This window comes from Taeniopygia guttata, chromosome 7 (genome assembly GCF_048771995.1).
Source record: "Taeniopygia guttata chromosome 7, bTaeGut7.mat, whole genome shotgun sequence".
Classification (NCBI taxonomy): domain Eukaryota; kingdom Metazoa; phylum Chordata; class Aves; order Passeriformes; family Estrildidae; genus Taeniopygia; species Taeniopygia guttata.
This window is the reverse complement of record NC_133032.1, coordinates 1,183,418-1,207,500: the sequence shown is the minus strand read 5'-3', so window position 1 is coordinate 1,207,500 and position 24,083 is coordinate 1,183,418. Positions and strand designations below refer to the sequence as shown.

Below are 24,083 nucleotides of genomic sequence, written 5' to 3'. Positions count from 1 at the left end.
TGGTGATTCAGGTTTCTGTCGTAGATGAGAGCTGAGGCCCAGGGAAATTAAATGAACTGTGTTGTCAGGCAGCAAGGCACTTATTGGAACTGATCTCCAAACTTATCCTACCTCTGCCTCAGCCACAAGTCTGTTGATTCTCCAGTAATGCTCTTGTGGGGTGTTCATGGATTTGTGAAAAAATAAGTTATTAAGTTCCTGCAACACATGTTCTTTAGCAATTAAAGCACTAAAGACCTAAATTTTTGTTCTCCTCTCTGTGAGCAGAAACTCTTGTAGCATCAATACAGTTACTTAAAGCTGCACGACATTCATCCATCATTCCTGGTGGCTTTCCTGACTCATACCACCTGGAAGTACATGCTTTGCTTACCACACTCTTAGTTCTTGGAATGGGATTTCCTAAATCCATTGCCCATGTGGCTTCTGTGGCACTGTGTCGCTCCATGAGATCAGCTGGGCTGTTGGTAGCAGCACAAACAGCTCCATCTCAGCAGCACCCTGATCTGGGAGGCTATAAAATCTTTAACAGCTCCTCATTTATTTTGCTCTGTAGCCAAGTATCCCAGGATAATTATTTGCCAAGGAACACTTAGTTCACTGTCGCTTGGGGAACAACAGCCAAGCAGGAGCAGGATTACAGATGCTCTCATCCCTGTAAAGGTAGTACCATAAACAGTTAAAGATCAGGGACTGTTCTAGTCTGATTTACTCTTGTTCTGCTTCTCTCAGTTTCATTTTAATATTGAATCTAAGGAGTTTTGCATTACAGAAAACTCACTGCCCACCAAGCTCATCTGCTTCATGACTACACCCAAAGACAAAAGGGTCCTGGCACAGAGGGGTTTATTTTAAGCAGATGACTTTCACCTACGCCTGTCACTGAGTAATTGTTACTCCTACTACAGCTTCCCTCTGGAAAAAAAAAAAAGTCACAGAAGAAAGTTTAAGAAAACACCATAAAGACATAAAGGATTCATTTTATGTACAGAACTCCATGGGTTAGTGAGCCAGCTAACCTCTACGATAGGTTTATGCCAGCAGCATTTTCTGGCATGGGACTCCGAGGGCATAAAAGTCAGGATTTCACAGTTGTGTAAGGCTAATGATTAAAGTGTGTGTGATGGTAGTCACAATAACAGCCCTGAACACCCACCTCTCTCTCAGGTGTTCTGACAGTTTGATATTAAAGACCTGCAAGTGTCAGAAGGTGTAGGAAATCAGCTGGCCTCTCTGACAGATTTTACAGCACAGTGTTTGTGCTGTCAAGGCAGTGAATATGACAACACCAGGAATGACAGTAATAGGAATGTTTTTAAGGGAACAACTGAACAAAGATGCCTCTGTTGACAATAACATGCTTAAGTTAAAGGGAGTCTCTTGGAGCTTGTACTTGGAGAAGATATTCTTAAGCCCAGTTTTCTACTTTGGGGTTTTTGTTTTGTTTTCAGAGTCTTCCTGTGTGTCTGTCTGTCTAGTTTTACTACCATGGTGAAATACTATTTAGTTGTAATGTGGAAGAAGGATAAAAGCTACTCTGCAACACTGCTCCACTTGTATCATCATGATAGTGTAGGCAACATCTGAAGGCTGCACTGATTAGGATTTAAAATCTCCAATTTTTTTTTTCTCTTGCAAGTTTTACAAAAAGACAAGAAAAACCCGACTTGAGTTGGGAGAGCTGAAGTTTGATATTAAGGGTAGCATTGAGCCCCATCTATTTGACCACCTAAAAATTAAATGATTTGGCCAAGCTAGCCATGGAGTGAACGGAGAGTGTGGATGCACATAGCACATCTTATGCCACTCATCTCTTTCCAGCCAGCAGAGAAGATGCCCACACAGCTACACTGCACAGTCAGGAGGGGAACCTCAGGCTAAGCTGGAGGCACAAGCCAAGGCTGGCTTTCCCAGCCACCTCAGCAGGGCTTTAACCCTCCCCACATGAGCCTCCATGTCCCAGAAGCATGGTGTGACAAAGGACTTGGTTTGACAGAAACCAGAATCCACATACATTAGATCATCCTCTAAGCTTGAAATAATAATGATAACAAGAAGCTAGCTTTAAAGACAAAACAGAAGTGCTTCCTGTTTATTTGCTGGGAAAGAATGATGAGTGCAAAAAGCTTTAGTAATCCACTGTGTTTAGCCAGAGCTGCTCTGGTCTGCACTCATAAGGACACTGAACCTCTCTTTAAGGAGCATATTCAGAGGTAAAACACTTAAGCAGAACATTTTGATGCAAATCAAATTAAATATTACCTTCCCTTAAAAGTGCTTTTTCTCTGAAGCAGTTTTCATGGCTCTTGCTTATACTCTGGAAGTAAACTGAAGTTTGGCTTCTAGGTCTGTGTCCCACCTCCATTTCAGGCTTTGATCACCTGCAGGGTTATTAGCTATGGTGTAAGAACTGGCTCTGAGGGCTGAGAGATTTGTATAAAAAAAAGGAAGTGCTAATTACACCCCATTCTAATATGCTTAGAAATATAGCAGAGACAAGTCCATTATCTCAGAGTTAATAGGGTTACAAAATGTTGACGATGCACATGATCTGCTTTGCTATCAAATGCTACTGAAATTATGGATTGTTGCCACAGCATGGGAGTTGCACCAAATGATTAAGACCTGGGTCTAATAGAGGTCATTGCCTATAGAAGTCTGGCTCTCAATGGTTTTTAAAGCCCTGGATGGATACAGGTGCCTATGTGCATTTGCAGATGCTTTGGTTTACACATCTGCCAGCAGTGCAAGTTAGGGAATTCTCTTTTAAAATGTCTTTGAGGTGCCTGTTTGGAACTCCTGCATGGGATTTAGTGTCACCCTGCCTGAGCTCTATGAGGAGGAGCTGTGGAGGTCTTCTGTAGTCATCACACAGACACAGCCACCTGCTGTCCCAGGGAGGCAGAGGAGCTCCTGGGAAAGGGAGTTTTCCTCCCTCGTAGGTGCAGAAAGAGCCTGGATGAACTGAACCCACTGTGGGATGGCAAGGTCAGATGAGATGAATCCCACTCTGTGTCAGGAAGCAATTACACATCTGGTCATTCCCTTTGAGTTAATGGAAAGGATGATGCATATGTTGTCCAAGGGAAAAATAAATCAGTGTTCATATCCCAGTCTCATCTTCTGTAACACAAGCATATCCATCTTATCGCTTAAGAAGGGAAGGAGGATCAGGGAGGCTTTAACTGAAAGGCTCCAGGCATCTCAAAGTAGGGAAAGGAGAAGGAGCAGAGCCTGAATACAAAGGTTATCTTCTATTCTCTGAATGCTTTTAAACTGGTGTTCCCATTATTCGGAGCTATGTTCTACACACCTGGAATTTTTAATCTCTTTATACCCAGCTCAACTTCACTGAATTCTTAAAAGTGAGACATACCAATGCCTAAAACACATACAGCTGCAGCAAGTAAAAATTTAGAGGAAAGCATGGTTTTGTGCATCCAAATCTGTATTCAGAGACCTCACTTGTAGCAGAAACTAGAATAATTTTCAATTTGTGGTAACAGAAATTTTGCTGTGACTTAATTTTTTCTCAGTTAGCCCATCAGTATTAGTTTTCTTAGTGAGAATTTTTAGTTAATATAAGTGCAACTCTTGAAGCACTAAGAAAACAGATAACGTGTTCTGGAGATAGTGTTACTTGCAGTACAGTATTTGGCATGCTGCTTCCAACATATAAGTTTAACAAAAGAGAAGAGCTTGTTCCTCAGAACAAGATCTGAATGTGAACCATAACCATGCTCTGGAGCATTTGCCATCACATAAAAAGTTTCTTTGCAAACAGAGTTCAGCTTGGCAACTCCTGCAGATAATTTTATGGTGATTTATTCCTTTTTGAAGAGCATCAGATGGTAGTGATCTTCCTTTTTTCCTCTGTTACTTTCTTAAAATGTGACATTTTTGTCACGTTGTTGTCCTGAGCAGCACAAGCACAACTGCAGCAGCACCAGTCTGATGTCACCTTCTCAGGAGTTTCCCAGCCAGCCTGTTACTGCAGCTCCCCGTGGATGCAGTGTCACTCAACACCTCCCCTTTAGTGGTGACTTAAAAACCAAATGCTGCCTTTTCGGATTTTTGATTTCAGAACAGCTTGGTGAGCCTGAGGTCCCACACTTGGTAGCAATCTGAAGATTTTTGCCAGGATGGCTTGGTCCTTCCTCGTTTTTTTCCTCAAGGTAGATTCCCTTGGAAACACAGCCCTACACATGTGCCCACATACAGGTATTCTAGGTAACACTGAAAGCTAGACAAGTGCCTTTCTATTATATGCATAAAAATATTCTGCTCTGACAGACATTTTCATATTAAAAAAAAAAAAAACAGTCCTAGACAAGAAGGTATTTTCCTTTTATTCTCAAGATACTATTTTTAATATATTCAACATGCCTCATTAGCACATCCAGAAAGGTTTTGACATCTTGAAGTCTCTGCTTCAAAAGTTTCTGCTTTAATACTTTTTGCTTTATTTTGAAGCTACTTACAAAATCCAAAATGCTACCAAAAAGGCCAACTAAAATGTAATATAAACAAGCTCAAGTCCAGCTGAAAGGGAGCTTTAGAGTAATGGTCTGGGTCTAGAAAGCCTTATAAAAAGGCTTTAAGTTCTTTTATATAAAAGATTTTCTTCTATCAGATAAATGCTTTCTTTGCTCTGAGTAACTTTCTGGTGATTTCTTGCTTGAAAAAGATTTGTCAAGTTCTGAGATCTGTTTAAGCTCCAGGAATAATGCTGCTTCATGTAGGTCACAGTTCCACAGAGTAAAAAGTTTAGAGAAGTCCCCTTTTTCCCTCAGCCAAACATTACCCTACACCTTTACTCTTTGGAGGGAAATGCATCGGGCCACGTCATCCCACTCCACACTGATTTATCAACCAGGCCAATTCTCTACATGCAGATTTTTAAAGATGTGAATTGAATTTCTGCTAACACACTGCTTGGCCCTACTCACCCTAAAAAGCTGCCTTTCTGTTTAGGAGGCCTGAGTGCTGTCCTGTTGAAAGCCAGACAAGAAGTGAGTTTGCTCACTCTAAGACCTTGTGCTGTAAGTCCTTGTTGCAGTAATGGTTCTGTTTGTGGTGCCCTGATCCTGCCTCATTTGAGAATGTGATTGCACTGAGTTGAATGACTTCACATGCATATGGTGAGTCACGAGCTTAAGTGCACTCTGAGATGAGCTAATTTTCCCTAATATGCTTTGCCAAATCTATGTCTATTTAAACACTTCTGAGAAAGGAGAAAGAAAAAAGTCTCTGGAGAGAGTGACAAAAGGATTTTATTTTGGTACCAGTGTATTAAACACCTGTATCAGCAGATTCTTGGACATCTTCTCTCTTTCCCAGCTTTCCCTTTGGTCTTCATTACTGAGAATATTTGGTGAATTGCTGCAAGTGAATTACAAACTGCTCAAGATTATTCTTCTATGACCTGTTCCATGAAAGATCTAAATAGAATGTGAAGACAAAGGGAGGAAGGGGGTCATCATTATTTCCACAAGAATATTTAGGAGGTTTTAGTCACATTTGAGAATGGAGGACTTTTAATAATGTCTAAAAAGTGCATTCCTAAGTAAAACATATAGTGTACAAGAAATAATTGTTTTATTTGTTGAAAGCTGTTTATAGAACAAAAAAATTGTCCACCATCTATCATATGTTGAAATCAGTGGCCTGGTAAATAATATTCTGCTTAGTGTGACAGTAATGAAGAATTTTATCTGCAGCCATAGTTTGTAAATATTCCATTTACTTTTAGGTCGGCAAGCACATTCGCTGTTAGCCAAATTACTAAAGGGAGGGACTGGATATTTTTACCTTTCACACCTCACTTAAGAGGTTCCTAATTCCTAGGAGACTCCAGGCTGAAGGATCCTGATGAAGATGCAAATGGTTGCAACTCCAATAATGACAAAAGACCTAAATTCAGAGAGAATATAATCCATTAGGGCTGTACAATTTTTAACATTACCATGAAGAGACATTCCTTTTAAAAATGGAACGGGAGAGAAAATGTTTGATGCAATGTGTAATGTAAGGAAGTGGTAGCCTTTGGTAAGTAAGGTTCAAAAAAACCCACTTATCTTAAAATATACTCCATTGACTAACAATCATGTGCCAAAATTAAGCTAAATTATATTCTGACTATTTTTGAACAGAGTTTAAAAGTTCTGTGTAATAGCATTGTTTGAACTATTAATGTAAGTCCTTAAAATATAAGTAGTTTCTTGATACCTTCCACTTTGGGTCATCTTTCTTCGGGAAAAAACCCGCACAACAAAACCAGATGCACAGATCTACATGCACAGGAGAAATCAATGGATGGGATCAATATTCCCTCCACAGGTAATAAATGCTGAGAAGCATTTCTGTCTATCTAAATTGATCCTAGAGAATTCTTTAAATTGGTTCTGATGTGTATAAAAACCATTTCCCTATTGATCAAAGCTTTTCTTGCTTTCTTTCTTTGATATGTTATTTCATCTCTGCTATCAGGAATGGTCTCAGGCTTCTGTATGCAGTTATGATAAACAGAATTTCTTCAATTCACACAAGATTTTTTTCTTCTTAATTTAAACCCAGAAATAGCTGGGTTTGTCTTTGAAGATGGATGCTTTGCTTACAGTTAGGCAGTGTAAGTAATTTTTAAACTGGGGAAGTTATCACATCAGAATTATTTGCAAGAAAGTCCAAAGTAACTGCTGAACTTTTACTAGAAACAACTGCCCAATTCCTGTGCCTCGATTCCTCTGTTATCTCTGAGAGGAGGAGCTGCTGGAGCAAAGAGGAGAGGTTTTGATCTGTCACTGTCCTTGTTCTGCCCCATTTTTGAGCAGAAGACTTCACCTGAGCTGCTGAGTCTATGTAAAATGTTACTGGGAGTGAGCAAACAGTGCCAGTTATCAGGAAGAATGTCTCAGCCTGATGTGCCTGGGGAGCTGTGGAGTTTGTGACTTTTGTTACAACACTATTTTATTAGCACTGAAGCTGCTAGACTGCTCCAGAAACATGAAGTAGTGGCAGGCTAAACCAGAACTTTTCAGAGTATTTGATAATGGGATGTTACAGAATTAGTAAATTAATTTGCCCAAAGAAAAGTTAAATGCTTTAATGGGAATATAAAAAGGCTCACCAGTGAGGAGTGGTGATGGTTTGCTCCAAAATTGTCACAGTTTGCAGCTGTTTGGACATGTAAAGCAGTGTGTAGTGTGGTCCTGGCAAGGTTTCACTCAAAATTCCTTGTACCAGGAAGACAGTAATCATGGCTGTGATTTCTGTTAGGCTCTTATGAAATATAAATTGTCAAACTGTCTTTTGACAAGTACAGGTTTTGTTCCTTTTACCCCAAGTAATTTGGAACCATCAACCCAGCAAATTAATCTTGTCTAGTTCTGTCTTCTGAAGAAATGCAGTAACGAATTAGATTGCTTCAACACGCCTGCACTATTTTAAATTTATCCACCAGTTCAAATTAGGAGATAGATTTCATACTGATTTCACAGGAGGGGCTTTGATTCCTTAGGATTCCTTTCCATAGGTATGCAAAGTTCCTTGCAGATGAAAAAAAGCAGGTTGCTTACTTATATCTAACAAAACTGATCCTCACTGAATGCAAAAACTTTGCTTTTAAGTTCACATGTTTAGGTTGGTGTGGACACTCAAGTAAATTTGGTGGGATTTTTGCCAGATTCCTGCTTTTGGCACTTTATGGCTACGGTCCTTATCAAACCTTTAACTTTACGTACATTTGGAAAATATACAAGAACAGATTTGCATACAATATAATTAATTTTAACTACCCTCTTTTTCAGAGTGGGACATGTAAGTCAAAAAAAAAAAATTACTAAAATATTACTGTCTCTGAGGTACTAAATGATTTTAGGGTTCAGCTCTGGTCTCAAAACAATGTAGAGATACAGTTTCTGTAGCAGGATAGTTCTTCTAGAAGGGCATGGATGATTTTTATTGTTTTAAGTACAAATGTATTTCCAGCCCAAACAACAGAGCTGCATTGTAATTAATCAATGCCTAAAACGAAAAGCATTGCCAGTCTGGAGACAAGAACAGAGCTTTTCTCTGCAGGACACTGGGACTGGAAACCTACTGCAGTACTTAATTCCAGTGCTGGGCAGAAAAGGGAGCTGAAAATGCAGCGATTCCCCAGAGTAAATTCAGTCTGGTCCAAGCAGAAAGATGGCTGTCCAGAGATTCCAGATTCTGGCTACCCCGCAGCTCCCAGGTGAGGTGGGATTCAGACGAGCATTTTCATGGAAACCCTGTGTTTCACCATCCCCTGGGGGTAATCTGGAGTCTGCCTTGGCTCCACATTTCTCTGTGGATCCCCAAGGAAGGACTGAATTCTGAGGTTTACATGTGGAGTAAGCACAGTCAGCCAAGTACATTTTAACGCACAGAGTTTTTCTTGGCTAAGCTGTCATCCCCTCCTAAGGATTCCTTGCACAGTTGTTTGTACCTTTAATTGGCTTTGCTACCTTTCTTTACCTTTTCCAACTCACTGCATCCTTCTTGAAGCAAGTGTCCAGATGGTCAGAGCTTATGTTATTCTGAGGATATAATAGGGGTACATCAGAAAAATTAGTACTTGTGTTTAGCAATGGGCAACAGCAAATCAGCTGTGATTGGTACAAAGGCTGCTAGGGTCTCTTTGTGATGGCAACGTGCTTTGTCATCACTTATTGTCTGCCAGGTTGAGGAAGAAGGCTGAGCTCAGGATTGGCGTGGGGCCAGCCAGAGCAAAGCTTCACTTTATCTCCCCATGTTTCCAAGCGCACCAGCAGATCCAGAGCAGGTTCTGGAAGCCTTGTGAGCTGGAGATCTAGAGGCTGTGAGATCTAGAGGTCACAGTCCTGGAGACTTTGTATCTTCTAAGCAGGATCTATTCATTCCAGTGCAAATCAGCCTAACTGCTCAGTTCAGTGAGCTTGCATAGACCAGCCCCACCTGACAGTTGGGTAAAGGTATGAAGAACAACCTCTCTTCAGGCTTTTACTTTCCTCCAGTGTTATAGCAAAGTGTCTTTGCTGGTGACAAGTGAGTATCCTTCTTTAAAATACAGCTTTGCATCACAATTATGTAGTAGTTTTTGTTTGCTTTCCCAACTGGAAAAAAAAATCTGAAAGAGCAATAAAACACAATTTGTTCCCTCTTCCCCAAATGAAACATCTCCTTTCAGAAGGAAGGAGGGATAAATTTACATTATAATGAGCAAATTGTTATGAGCCCGTAGATCAGTGTTGACATAAAGGGTGACAGAAATGAGATGTCATTTTGTGCATTCCCCCTCGTGTGCATCTGCCTGTGCATCCTGCTGCTGCTGAGCCATGGTCAGCAATAGTAACGCATCCTAACTCAGGGAGAAATTCCTGTGAAATGAATCATTCACCAGGGCTGCCAAGTGCACCTCCATCCTTTCCCCAGTGAGTGCTAGCAGGGAGGCAGTGCAGGGTATTACTGCACCTCCTAGCTGGCTGGTTTTTACTGACCCTCTCTATTTTCCTCTTGGCTTTGTCGTTTCCCAGGACTGTCAGAATACTGGGATGGACTGACAGGATGAGTGCCACGGTTTTGCTTCAGGCATGTGATTACCTAGCAAAGCATGCAGAAAAATGCAGGGTTGGGGCCTGCCCCTGCCCCGCTCAACCTAAGGAGTGAATGAGCTGAAGCTTTGTCTCAGTTGTCATTCTGTCCTGCCCTTACTTTCTGGAAGTGGACTGCAGCTGTCCAGACCTTCTCTCCTGCCTGTCCCTCTCTGTAACAACTGGGTTCATTAGTGGTTTTGAGAAGCTGGAAGTGACATTAACCCCCTGCCCAGCTGTTGTGGTGTGAGGGCTGCAGGCAAAATGGCATTTGTTTGTCTCCAGCAGAAGTCATCCAGCGATTGCCTGGAGAGTCTCACTGCAAGTGCAATCCATATGCAATGCCTCTGTCAGCAAAGACTTGCTGGAGGAGAGTTTATAATAAATATTCACATCTGCTGCTTTGGACATTCTAATCCATTCTACAGATCTTTGCTGTGTCAGGCTTTGTTCTAGATGAAGAAGCCGAGTAGTTATAAAGGTTTGCAAATAGGGCATATTTATCATGGTTAGCTCTACTTGCTAGTTCCCTTTCTTGCACAAATATCCATGACCACCCTAAGCATAGGTTGTGGTTAAATATTCTCAGTGCATTTGTAAGCTTTTTAGTCTACGTGTTTCTTGTGATAAATGGTGAAATGAAGCCATCAGATCTTCATGAGCAGAACAGACAGCATCCTTGTTATGACCTAGTTTGAACAGAGGGACAATAAACTGTATAAACTGTACATCATCCAGGGCCCTAAAGTGTTTAAACTGGGATAAACTCCTCCATGCTCACGTCTCTTGGGCAGTATGTTCCCATTGGCTATTTGGTGAATAACCCGAGTTACTAAAAATAGAAAAATATCTCCTGTTTTTCATAATCTTCCCAAAAAAATTATGACCTTGGTGCCAGATTGACTTGGTCAGTGTCAATTTTAATTATTCTTCTGCTGGCAATGACTTTGCTTTCAGAGAGAAAATCTCAATACATAAGAAGAGCTATAATCACTCAGAGGGTGTACTGAACTTGCTCTAAATAGAAAAGGTGTTTGACCAAGATCATGATTGACAGTACAGTGATCCCATTGTTGTTAGGGCCACATCAGCTTTGAAATGAATGCATTGATTTTTTTTTTTTTTTTTTTTTTTTTTTTTTTTTTTTGGTACGTGAAACTCATGATTATTATAGTTAATTTCTAAAGGAGAATCTTTGGAGACTGGGTAAGTAAGAGGCACTTCAAACATATCACTTACCAGCTATTAACTGTGCTTTTATTTAAGCAGGAAGATGATAAACATTCTGCTTCCTTAAAAGTTTGAAAACTGAATCCATTTGATTTGCAAAAAAGCACATGGAAACTGAGAACTCCTTAGAACCTTTTTTAGGTTTTCTTTTATTTTTTTCTACTGTTCTATACTAAGGATTTAAATATCATTTTTTTCCATAAGGATATAAGGGAGCAAGCACTCAGTACAGTTAGATGTCTAAGCCTTCTGTAAGTTTAGCTGCAAACTCATAGCCTCATGTCTTAAGCAGTACAAGAAAAGCAGTGTCAAAAGCATGGTCTGATATCAATACCTGCAGGTTTTAGGAGAGTATCTACTTCTCTGGTACTCAGTCTGTGTTTCTGAATCTGTCCCTGAATAATTGTATCCAAATATAAGTGATGGTCCTGTCTGGTGTGCACTGGGGAAGCCCCACCTTCAGTATTGTGTGCAGTTTTGGTCACTGTAACATCAAAAAATTATTAAGCTATCAGAGAGCATCCAAAGGGCAACAAAGATGGTGAAGGGCCTGGAGGGGAAACTGTGTGAGGAATGACTGAGGGCACTTGGTCTGTTCAGCTGGAGGAGACTGAGGGGAGACTCATCAGGGTTTGCAACTCTCTTGTGAGGGAGAGTGGAGGGATAGACACTGATCTCTGCCCTGTGGGGACTAGTGACAGGACCTGAGGGAATGGCCTGAAGTTGTGTCAGTGGAGGTTTACGTTGGATATTAGGGAAAGGTTCTTCCTCCAGAGGGTGTCTGAGCACTGGCACGGGCTCCCCAAAGAATGAGCACAGCACTAAACCTGACAGAGTTCAAAAAAGGTTTGGAGAATGCTCTTGGGCACATGGTGTGACCCTTGCGGTGTCCTGTGCAGGGCCAGGAGTTGGACTTCATGATCCTTGTGGGTCCCTTCCAGCTCAGCAGATTCTGTGATTCTGTCAAAGTAGCCAGGCTCCTTGTGAGAAGAACATGAGGTCTCCGGACTGGCCTAATTGCTCCAAAATCCAATCTTATTGTTATTGATCCGTCCAATTTTCTGTTACTCTATCTCAGAAAACAGGAGTACACGCGAGTCTCTTTAAAACCAACATCTCAAAACTTCCCGCGCCGCTCTCTTGTGTAGCCTTTGCCAACCTCGATGATGCCTTTGCGTGTGTTTCAGGTGACCGGGTGGCTCTGGCCAGCAGCGAGGGCTCCGTGAAGGTGCTGTCCCTGGCCGTGGGCCAGCTCTCCATCCTGCGCGGCCCCGGCGTGGAGGTGCGCTGCGTGCGCTTCCACGGCCAGGACTCCCTGCTGTCCGCGGGCGCCGATGGCAGGGTTTGCCTCTGGACCTGGGCACAGTGACACAGGTGGCCTCATCGCCTTCCACAAGAGCGGTCTGGCAACAGCACTGGGGGCTTATGGCTTCATAGCTCGTGTTTGCACTATTCGGGGAATGTTCGCCCAAACGGAGCATTATTTAGCATTTTGTCCAAATAAAACCCTCTGTTTCTCCCTCTTTCTGCTGTTACCGTGTTTTCCCCAACACCAAGAATCACTCTTTAGGTGGTTTCTGGAGAAACAGCTTTACAATGACGCCTAATGCCGGCGCAGCCGAATTGCAAGGAGATTGATTTTTAATGTAGCGCAGCACGAGCCACAGGAGCCGGGGCGCCCCTTCCCCGGCGCAGCCGCCGGTGGGAAGATGAGGCGAAGTTTCCACAATGCGGCCATGGGGGATGTTTTCCCGGACACCGCCGGGGCAGAGGCGATGAGCCGGAGCTGGAGAGCACGGAGGGGCTGAGAGAACCTCCAGCCCGCGGATCCGAGGGGAGCCGGGCTGAGGGGAACCGGGCTGAGGGGAGCCCCAGCCGGTGGATCCGAGGGGAGCCGGGCTGAGGGGAGCCCCAGCCGGTGGATCTGAGGGGAGCCGGGCTGAGGGGAACCGGGCTGAGGGCAGCCCCAGCCGGTGGATCCGAGGGGAGCCGGGCTGAGGGGAGCCCCAGCCGGTGGATCTGAGGGGAGCCGGGCTGAGGGGAACCGGGCTGAGGGCAGCCCCAGCCGGTGGATCTGAGGGGAGCCGGGCTGAGGGGAGCCGGGCTGACGGGAGCTCCAGCCGGTGGATCTGAGGGAAACCGGGCTGAGGGGAGCTCCAGCCGGTGGATCTGAGGGAAACCGGGCTAACGGGAACCGGGCTGAGGGGAGCTCCAGCCGGTGAATCTGAGGGGAGCCGGGCTGAGGGGAGCTCCAGCCGGTGGATCTGAGGGAAACCGGGCTGAGGGGAGCTCCAGCCGGTGGATCTGAGGGAAACCGGGCTGAGGGGAGCTCCAGCCGGTGGATCTGAGGGAAACCGGGCTAACGGGAACCGGGCTGAGGGGAGCTCCAGCCGGTGGATCTGAGGGGAGCCGGGCTGAGGGGAGCTCCAGCCGGTGGATCTGAGGGGAACCGGGCTGAGGGGAGCTCCAGCCGGTGGATCTGAGGGGAACCGGGCTGAGGGGAGCTCCAGCCGGTGGATCTGAGGGGGACCGGCAGGTCTGAGGAGAGCCGTCGCCCCAGCTGGCAGCAGGCGGAGCAGCGGCCGGGGCGGGGGCGCCCCGCCCCTGCATTATTTTTTGGGTTTTACCCCCCCGGCTCGTCTCTCTTCTTCTTCTTTTTTTTTTTTTTTTTTCCTTTTTCTTTTTTATTTTTTTTTCCACCACCCCCCTAAGAACAAAATTAATCCTAACAAGGGCAGGCAGGGAGCGCGGAGCTGCGCGGCGCGGGCATGGCCGGCGCCCGGGCCGGGGAGTCCCCGGAGGGGCGCGGGGGCTGCCCGCCCGCCGGGCGCGGGGCTCCTGCGCCCGCCCTCCCCCGCCTGCCTCCCGCCTAACCCGCCATCGCTCCCCCCCTTTCCCCGCCGAGGCGAAGCTGGAGCCGCAGGAGATCCGCCGGGCACAGGGAGGGGACAGGGATGGGTTGTTTTCTCTCCCCCGCCCGCCCCGAGACCTGAGGAGATGCAGCCCAAGTTCGCCGCGATGACTCTGCCGCTGGCACCGGGGTTTCTCCGCGGCATCGCAGCCTCCGGACCGCCTGAATCCTGCTCCCTCTGAATCGTCGGCGCCGGGTTAAAGCTCAGTTCTCATGTTGTGGTTGCTGGCTGCCGCGCTCCCGTTTTGCGATGGGAGGTGGAGGAAAAGGGATTGTCCGTGAGTCAACACCGAAAACGTGATTAGGATGAACTGCTTTCACTAATCTGTTTCTAACCTTTCAGTCCATGTTGGCCTGTGACCCCTCTCAGCTTTCACATCCAGCCTGATCAGGTAGGTGTGAATTATTTACTTGGGGTGAGGGAAGGCAGATGGAAACGTTTCAGAGACTTACCTACGATCCTGGCCTCTCTCAGGATGAGAAATGATGAGAAAGTTCAAGCTGTAAACTAATTCTGAGCCAAACAGCATTTGTTTACTTGTTGAAATGTGTCCGTGCAAGACGTCTGCAGTCTGTCTGATTTCCAGGATCGAGCCGAGTGCCTGTGAGTTGCTGTGGGACGTCTCAGCTGCTGTAGCAAAATATCTGGGGAGAACTTTTATATACATACATGTATACACACGCATTTGTTTTGAGAGCTTCCTCATAAAACTCCAGCAGATTCTCAGAAGCGTTTTACATTTCCTCAGATATGAATGACTCTGTTTGCTGCTTTTTTCCCCCCCAAATGCCCACAAATCTGCAGTGTTGCAACCTACCTGTAGCATTAGGTGGGGAGATTCTCTGCTCTGTAGATATGTAAAGCAGCAGTATCTGCATGAATCGCTGGGTTTCCAAACAGCATGTTACAAAAGATATTGCTAAGAGGAGTAACATGAGGGTGCATAGTCCTTGTGATGGAAACACAGCTAGTACTTCAATTAAGAAGATATCTTTTCGAATGTGATAGATTCTGTGTAATATCCGGTGTCTCCCTCTGTTGTGGCTTCGGAAAAACTGCTTGGTCAACAGGATCCTTTAGCTGCTTCTCTAGGATTAAAGCTTTCTCCTCCTGCTGCTCCTTTTTTGCTTCAATTAAGGGCAAATTAATTGCTGAACATCTGCAGTCCACCAAAAATGCCAATATATAACAATGTCCCCCCGAGGGGTGGGGAGGAATACGTGTTTGCCTGTGTGTGTAGGTTAATGCATGTTTGTGTAGACCCCGTGTGCCTGTGTGTGCATGCTCTGGGAATGGAGGAAAAGAAGGGATGATGACACACACACCCCAACAGTCCTTCTTGTTTTCGTTGGTGCCAGCATCTACCTCCGTAGTTCTGGAGTCCATGTAATGCTGACATTTCATCTCATTTAAAAGTTTCCTGTAATACTTTGCCCAGTTCTTTTAAGAGGGGTCAGCAACCAGTTTGCTGCCTGGGTTGCACTGACTGCGGGCTGGTGCGTGGGCAGGTTGGTGGCAGTGATGTGGCACTGTGGGCAACCAGAAATGTTCCCCAGACACCGGCGTGGAGCCTTCTCCGGGCGCCGACTCTCCCGGGGGTGACTCAAAGCCCCTCTCCGTGCCGGGCTCCGTGCTCACTCCACCACTCCAGCACGGCTCACCGCAGCTCGGGCCGTGCTGCATCGCTCCCGAACTTTGAGAAAGGCTCCGGCTTAATCAGGCCGACACATTTCAGCGGCTCCATGCATTATGCAGGAATTTAACGTCCTGCACTCTGTGTTTTTTGCTGGATTACTGAAATGCTGAATAATGGAGAAGGTGAATTGCATCTTTGTGTCTGACAGGGTTAAACATACCTGCTGTGGGCTGGGCTGTGTTGGTAGCCCAGGAAGTCCCTCTTCAGAAATGCTGTAAATAAGATTCTATACTATTCTCCCTCTCGCAGCCCAGGTTTAGCCCAGCACCATCTTTCAGATCAGACACAGATCTGACAACAGATTATGTTTAACCCCCTTTTCAGCTCAGGTTTCCCACCTCAGTTTAATGAAGTGGGTTGTGCTCCATACGTAACACCAAGGGACAGTGGCCACCACAGGAGGGTTAAACCGTTCTTAAACTTGGCTTCAAAACCCTCTGAGCTGCCCATCACCAAGCAATTTCAGGCAGCTGGTTTAATGTGCATCAAAAAACTCAACTGCAAAAATGAGGAACGTAAAAATTAGATTATTCTGTGAACCACCATTCTTTCAGAGATATTTTATGGTCATATGCTTCCAGGCATGTGTGTCTAATGTAGGTATTTCACATGCTTTGTTCTATTTGCCAATAATTAAGAAGAGGTTTAATTCAAATGAAACAGTGATAGTTAAAAACTTTGATTTATTCTTTGGTACTGGTTGAAACAATGACTTTTATAAGTCAATATTCCTTCAATTTTGAGTTTTTTCTCACTCGAAACTGTTTGTTTTCAGACCGCAACACTGGTCTCCCTATGGAAGCAGCTGTTTGTATCTGGCTTTAAGGTCCCATGGAGAAGCCGAGGAGGGGGATGGCTCTTCATATCCATGAAGCCTGGATACTTCTGTTTGTGCTCCCTGGTTTGGTCACTCCAGCTGCCATCAACCATGAAGACTACCCCGCTGATGAAGGGGACCAGACCTCCAGTAATGACAATCTGATCTTTGATGATTACCGGGGGAAGGGCTGTGTGGATGACAGTGGCTTCGTGTACAAACTGGGAGAACGTTTTTTCCCAGGACATTCCAACTGTCCCTGTGTCTGTACTGAGGATGGACCTGTTTGTGATCAACCAGAATGCCCTAAAATCCACCCAAAGTGCACAAAAGTGGAACACAATGGATGCTGTCCAGAATGCAAAGAAGTGAAAAACTTTTGTGAATATCATGGGAAAAATTACAAAATCTTGGAGGAATTTAAGGTATGGAACCCTTTCTTCAGTATTTCATACTAGGAATGGAATGCTTTAGGAATGGTATTTTTGTTGGGAACTCTCAAGGCACTCAGTATTTGTTTGCTGCCATGGATGAATGCTGGAGTTGAAGTAATTTTTAGTGGTGATGCAGGTCTGGCTCATGTAAAAGCTGTCACCTCCCCCTTATGTGCTCTTCCTGAGGGCCAGTGGTCAGTCAAAAGCCCCTGTGGGAATTGCCAGCCCTCTGCATCTGCCTCCCTTGCTTATAGCGTGGCTCATGCTGGACTGCCAAGGGTGTGTAAACCAGTACTGAGTTCTTTTTAAGGACCCCTTTTGCAATTTGGATAGCAAAAAATTGATGGCATGGTGCTGAGAGTTGTTACTCATAACTGTATGAGCATGCAAATAAGTAGCTGGAAAACTCTATTTAATTTTTTTTCATTTCAACTGTGCTAAGGCTGTCTAGAATGGAGAAGATGAAATCTTAGGCAGATGAGCATCTCAAGCAATGAGAAGCGTGGGTTTCATTGTAATGGTTGAGTTACTGTAAGGAATGTCGTAAAGAAAGCCTGAAATATATCTTAAAAACAAGTCAGTGTTTTCCAAAACCACTACACAACCTACAGTTCTCATTCTAATGAGTTTGATCACAAGCTTTCAATTCTGCTATGGAAAACAGCATTTCACTGTGAAGAACAGGGGCTGTAAAAGCTGCAGGTATGCAAGTTTGTTCTTCCAGGTCACGTGGCTTTAAGAGTTGAACCTCCATAATTAACAACAGCCCAGAACTCTTCATGGCTGAGTGCCAGATCTTATTATACACTTGACCAATTCATTGTCTTCCCTGCAAGGAAAATAATTTCATATAGGTCTGAGTACTTCACCAGTTCTCAGTAACATAGATGGCTGTTCCCTTTGTCACAGAAATTGTCATTTTGAGGGAAGGTAGCAGTTAATCGTTCCTTTCTTCTATCATGTGTGGTATATGTTAATCTTTTTCTGTCCATCTGAGACTGCAGTCACTGAGTCTGCCCGAGACAGTTTAATATTAGTCACAAGCACAAGGTAATGCAAATGTATGAGGAGCATCTCCTTGCGGGCCACCCTGATCAACCTGCTCTGCTTTGCTGAGGGATATGAAGATGCTGATCTTGTGAACTGCTCAGATAAGAGTTTCTTCTTGCCCTGGGAAGGCCTGGCCCAAGTTCCTCCCATAATCACACTTCAGTGGTTGCATTGTGGCAGTTGTGTTGTCAGGTGGTGAGATATCCCACCTAGGTGATCAGGTTTTCATGTGAGAGGTATAAGGTCTCAGTTTTAGGAAGCAGAAATTTGTAAGGGCTCTTTGAAGAGATTTCAGTGGGAGAGATAGATATTGTCATTTAAGTATCTCTTGCGTGTGAATTAAGTGGAAAAGAAGTGATCTCTTTTCCTGAAAGAAATAATTTCATCCTGATAACAGCTTAAACTCTGGGAAAACAGAATACAGCCGAGAAAAGCTGTTGGAGAGACTTAGGAGCCATCTGGTCCCCTGCTTGCTGTATTCAAATACTTGGGGTGTTGTGTGGAAAGCAAAGTTCCAGTACTCTCTGAGAAGCACAAAGTAGACAGTGTCACACCCCTCTGACACACAGTAACCTTCTGTCCAGAACTAATGTGAGATCCTTCACACTTAATTTAGCTGGCAGTCAAATTTTTGACCTGGACCTGTGTTTTGCTGAAAGCTCAATACGTTGTGGGATAGGGCAGAAACCAATGTTTTGGAAATCTCTGTGTTTACCTAGAATAAATAGTGGATTGCTTTTTTCCTCAAAGTACTGTAGGAGAGTCAGACAATGGAAGATCACTGTTCTATGGGGAAAAGAGAAGCACCTGTGAACTATGACTTTATAAATTCTATAGGAGAGGCAGGACTTCAAACTTCAAGATTCAGGAAGCTGCTGCTCTGAAGTCTTGACTTTATGAGGCATCCAAGCATTTTGTTGTTTATTTCACCAGAATAAGGATTATACCTGCTATCTCTGCAGATGAAATCTTGAGCAGCTCATAGGTTTTACAGGCTCTGAGCTCTGCGCTTCCCTCATCCTGTTGAATTTATAAGGTCTGCAAACTTTCTCACATCCGTTGCACACACACTGAAGTCAAAGACTAGAGGCTGTTCTGACTCAAACCCAGGCTGCTTTCAGTGGAAACAGAGGCACTGTTTTATGTGGTCTCAGAACCCTTTCACCCACTTGATTTACTTTTGCTGGTATGTAGATTCCAAATCGTCATCTATAGAAGTGCTTGTCACTGCTGAGTTTCAGCTGAAATTAGCCTCTATTTAAAAATCTTTTGCAAGTGTGTGTCTGTGTGTGTGCCAGGACTGACTCATCTTGTAGAAATTTCAGCTGCTTGATCTTTCGCAGATTTGTATTAATTTTTTTCTCTCTGAATATTTTTTTTTCTAGGGTATCAATATCTATGAGAGGTTTCCAGTTGGGTGGATTATCCTATATTGTTTCTAGATTTTTTTTCCTCAGGTTTGGGGTGAGAAATCCAAATGTGATTCAATCTTTTTTTCTTACCACTGGCAGTAACTGCGATGCTGTCAGGGTGAAAGAGTAGTTACAAAGGCCCATTTCTTGAATATTTAGCTTTCTTCTAGTGAACAGATCTTGCACATCTGATTTTTTGAGTCGTAACAGTCATAAGCACAAAATACAAACATGCCAACAAGCCATGTAGCTTAGACAGCTGTCCAAATATTTATGCTTGTGCCCCTCAATCATAAACATGTACAAATGAATTGCTGAACTGAAGTTCAATTATAAATCCAAACCCATTGAGAGTTTTTTCTTGTATCCTTTTGTAAATTTTTGTGTCTTTGACAGATGGCTTAGTAACTCCAGGCAGAGTCTTCATAGCATCTTCATCTCTTATGGGTCCTGGGAGATGCTGGTGGGTTTGGGGCCCCAGCTGCCCATACAGAGCCTGCCTCATTCCCTGGTTTCAGTGGGATTTACCCCCAGCTTTGGCTGAGGCTGGTGTTCCACCTGGAAACCCCTGCAGAAAAGGCCAGCACAGTCTCTCTAATGTTAGCCATGATCTGATTCAAATGTGCAGATTAAAATACAGATTGATGCCTGGTGGTCAGGATTCTGATACCTGTGGAGCAAGAGAGAGGGCAGGTATGGTAGGTTTTACTGGGATCCATCACTCTCTTTCCCATCTTGTTTTCTGATTTTCTCTTTGTTGGACTAGAATGTGGCCTCTCAAGTCCCCACTGTCTGCTCTCAGAGCAGGGGTGAGGGCAGCTGCAGTGGCTGCAGGAAAGGTGTGAAGGAAGCTGGAAGTCTCAAGCTGTTTTCTCCAGAGGGATCTGGCAGGGACTCTCGGGGTCACTTGACAGCTGCTTTTTCTCTCCCACATCATCCTTGCTCTGGTTTCAGTCCTGGAGGTTAAGGTCTGAATCCCAAGTGCTCTGCACTCGCCTGTAGGAGAGGAGATCTTTCAGGGAGGCTGTTAATCCTCCCCTCTCTTCTCAGAGACAGAAAACAAGCAAATGGAGATTGGTCTTGGTTATTGTAAGTACACATGGCTGTGTTTTAAATGAATGTCCCCAGCCAGCAGCTGATGTAAAGTTAAGGAGACAGTGTTCCGCCAGCGTGACGGATGTTCATTGGCAGCTGATGGAGAACTCCTGCAAATGTCACTGAGGCAAGTGTCCCTAAGTGCTGATTAGTTTTTGCTCTCTTGCATGACTTACTGGCAGAAAAGCACACACCTTTGAGAAATGGAATTATGGCGTGGTTACAGTGTATTTGTAGCCACAGTGAGAAGCAACTGGAAGAGGATTGGCTTGTCAGTTTGGAAGGTCCATTATCAGCTCTGAACTCCCTGGGTTTCTCATCACCCAGCAGAGGCACATCCAGAATAACCTTCTGCACACCTCTGGATATGTAGCAAAATGCCATTGCTGGGAGATAAATGGCCAGTTCACAAGAGATTGTCAAGCTGACATCTTGAAATATTCTCTCCATTTTGGACTGACAGGCAGGGACTTCTCCCTGTCCCTGCAGGAAAATGAGCATGGTGCCATCCTCCTCCAAGGCAGTGTGGAGCATTAAAATATCTGCACAGACATTGAAATATCTGTGTTAGCCTGGCAGAACGTTGGGTGAGCTGTCCTTTCTTTGGGTGGAAACACCAGAGGTTTTGGTCTTCCTGATGATGTCCAAGTGAGAAGGGCAGCTTCAACCTGCAATTGTGAACTTGAGCTTGGAAAATACTCTGGACATTTTTGGATGCTCTTCAGTGGCTGTCTTCCTTTCTGCCAAGCACAGAGCTGCCATTTCTTCTAGCCATTGGCGCTGCCAGTGCTTATCCTTTGCTACTGCCTTTATTTGCCTGTCCTTCCCAATGACTTCTCTACTTCCTTGTTCTCTCCCCTTCCACCTTTGCTTCTCCCAGACCTATCCTCACTGAAAAAGTTCCTAGGTGATGCCCAAGTATTTGTCCCTTGCATCAGCACAAGTGTGGAGAGGTGGCAAAACAAACCTTGCTCTTGCCCTTGCCCTTTTCCTTCTCACTGGAGGAAAAAAAAAAAAAAAAAGAAGAAAAGGTGAAATTTTTCCTTCCAGCACAAAGTTTTTGCTGACTTGAAAAGAGACAAGATTTCATTGCTAAAGGTCTACTTTATTTTTCTTTCCCCTGTTCTCTGCCACTATATCTTAAGTTCATTGCTTTGTTTTGTCCACAAATCACCTGTAATCCTTCAGTGAATGTTTTTGCATCTTGCTGATTTTATGTCTTCTTGAACAGTTCTTTGCACAGTAGGGACACAGCTCTAGCTGAGTTCTTCAGGGTGTAATCAGAACCCAAAATATATGAGGGACTGTGTAAGCATAGCATTATCATACTGATTCTCAGCTCATTGTGGAAACCTTTACTTCAGAATAGTGGCACCTCCTTCTCCTTCGTTAATGCTCTTTAAAATGTTTTATTAATGCAATTACCTGAATTTAACTGAACAAAGCAAGGCCTCTCATCAAAAGGCACATGCAAGCAGGTATGCAGCTGCTACCCCAGCAGCTCTCAGCCCCTGAAACACAGTGTGTCCATCCTGCTGCTGGAGAAAAGGAGGCAGTGAAACCAAAAAGGGATTCCCCACCCCCAAACCTGTACCAGAAATAGAAATTAAGTGCTGTAAACAGCAGCCTGCCTCAGACCGCCAGGAACCCAGGCTAGGAGTGCAAGCTTATCAACTATGAATGGGGCACTTGGGATGTTGCAGAGTGTTACTGGCGGGTGGTGCCCTTCGGTGAGAAACAAGAGTGTGACAGCCCTGGGTGGAGAGGGCCAGCATGGGTCCTCCATTGGAATATTGGCATTTTTCTCTCTAAGATGTGTGCAGCAGGCTTTTTTTTCTACTATGATTCAAAAAAGTGGGGCTTTTTTTTTTTTTTTTTTACTTCTTGTGTGTTCTGCAATTTCACATATGGCTAGAAAATCATAATACAAAAGAAATTTCAATAACGTGCCTGTGCTTTAATAAAAGGAGCCATGAACAATGCCAGCTCTGAAGATAGCATACAGCCATTGAAATCAGACAGGGGAAACAGGACATCAGTCAGATGGAAAAGTATGATTTATTATCTCCCTCCTGGCAAAATTACAGTGACAAAGTCTATGCAAAGGAATCTAAAATTACTGACTTACTGTATTTCTGTCATAATTTGTACCAAGAAAACATACTAAAATAGATAGGCCTGACACATATTGATCTATAGTGAAGCCTATTTTTTAAATTATGCTATGAATTTAGCTACTGATTCTGTAACATATATATCACGTTATGCACAAATATATTATTACAATAGGTGAAAGAAGGTGGGCTTTATTCAGAATCTGGCTAAAAAAAATCCATGGAATTTTCTTCCCTGGGGCACAGTAATACATGGGAGGCCCCAAAAGCTCAGAGCTCAGTGGTGCTGGCTGTGCCACACACAGACTGTCTCGGAGCTCCCCACTGAAATGTATCAGCACCAAAACCTGAATCCCCACAATTCAGAATCAGCAGGAACTGAGCACAAGCCCCCAGTTTTAGTCACAGTGCAGCAGCCCAGTGCAGTGCTCAGCCTGTATGTGCAATCCCAAGGGAATGGTATTTTTCCAGTAAATATGACACAGGAATTAATGTGTGCTCAACATTTGTACTGCCAGAGCTGGGGCTGGGCTTTCAGTTATTCACTCCAGGAAACAGCCCATCAGCTCTGCTGGCTTCCAGAACCAGCTCTGTCCAGGGAGCTGCTGAAGGAGAGGGGATATCTCTGCACAGCCACTGGAGAAGCTCTGGCTCTTCCCTGCCCTCTCTCCACAGCTGCTGGAGCCTTACTGCTAAAGAAATGGAATATGTAGTATATGCAGGTGTTACCAGCTCCTTCCAAGAGTGGTAAAATCAAGTCCGAGGCTTTATTTTTGTGCCAGACAATGCTCCATGGGGCCAAGGAGAGAGCTGCTCATCCCTTGGCTCACCAAAGCTGTTTGTCTCTGTCACCCAGGCTGTTTCTGTGGGGCTGGTGAGGAGGAGGTCCCCGGGTCATCAGCTTAGGAAGAAGGGTGTCATCCTCAGAAACATTCACAGCTCATTGGTGAGAAGGTTTTTTAGGAAACAATGTCCTGCCAGAGTGAGGGGAAGTGAGGTAGTGTTTGCTGCCACTAGAATGTGCTCTATGCAGAACTGCATTGATTAAAAAATGCTCAATCAGCCAATTATTCTAGTTACTGTTTTAAAAGCTATAATTAGATAAGTTATAATGCTCAGTCTAGTTGCAAAATAAGGATATGTTAGACTTCCTTACTCTGTTCTGCGGTAATATCAGAAGTAATTCTTTGGGAATTACAGTAAAACCAGTATGCTTGGAGAAGCAGTAGGGTTTGAAACAGCTCCTGAAAGCAGGGAATCTCTCAGTCTGTTAACTGTGGTCATCCCAGTCAGCAAAACCTTTCTGACTGAGAGTTAGCCCAGTGTGGTCCCTGTGTAAGCAGACCCCAGTGTATTCTCTCATCACAGATAACCCATTCAAACCCATTTTCAGTTCACATCCTTCCCAGTGTGTGCTTGTAACCAAATGATGACATCCCCTGAGAAGCAGAAACCTCCCAGACACCACTGGCAGCTGCAGAAGGAACAGGACCAAGGGCCACATGTCCTCCCCAGTGATGTCTGGTTGTATTATACCTACCTCCGTAACAGAAACTCAGTGTTTTAGCAGTGCATGGAGCTGATCTCACCACCCTCCCCCATCTCTCAGTGTGGACAAAGCAGGAAACAGCAGACTTAGGTGCACGGTAAACACATGTAAAAGGGATCACCTTTCTGACCAGGTCCTCCTGCTCCAGGAGGCTTTCTCCTAGATATGGCTCCTTCATTGCAAA

The 24,083-nt window shown here is 44.4% G+C and overlaps 2 protein-coding genes and 1 long non-coding RNA gene across 6 annotated transcripts in view; 2 read left to right on the top strand and 1 right to left on the bottom strand.

Moving 5' to 3' along the window:
* SPAG16 (sperm associated antigen 16) overlaps window positions 1–12,343 on the top strand; it is a 363,638-nt gene extending 351,295 nt beyond the window's left edge. The window contains exon 16 of the mRNA XM_030278464.4: window positions 12,008–12,343. Within this exon, the coding sequence (XP_030134324.4) occupies window positions 12,008–12,189 (182 nt within the window). The 3' untranslated portion in view covers window positions 12,190–12,343. The remainder of the gene's footprint in view (window positions 1–12,007) is intronic.
* LOC115496083 (uncharacterized) lies at window positions 5,256–15,172 on the bottom strand. Its single transcript, XR_003961487.4, has 4 exons — window positions 14,550–15,172; window positions 14,185–14,376; window positions 5,812–5,913; window positions 5,256–5,441 (listed from the first exon to the last, which is right to left on the bottom strand). It is a non-coding gene; the product is annotated as an uncharacterized lncRNA (long non-coding RNA).
* The window catches only part of VWC2L (von Willebrand factor C domain containing 2 like), a 46,157-nt gene continuing 35,302 nt past the window's right edge, over window positions 13,229–24,083 (top strand). Inside the window, exons 1-2 of one of the 4 annotated variants that reach the window (XM_072931869.1) lie at window positions 13,229–14,123; window positions 16,204–16,670. In XM_072931869.1, coding sequence (XP_072787970.1) covers window positions 16,260–16,670 — 411 coding nt within the window. In that variant the 5' untranslated portion in view covers window positions 13,229–14,123; window positions 16,204–16,259. The remainder of the gene's footprint in view (window positions 14,124–16,203; window positions 16,671–24,083) is intronic. The other 3 variants (XM_041717422.2, XM_032749564.3, XM_002189585.6) reach the window with 3 other exon arrangements.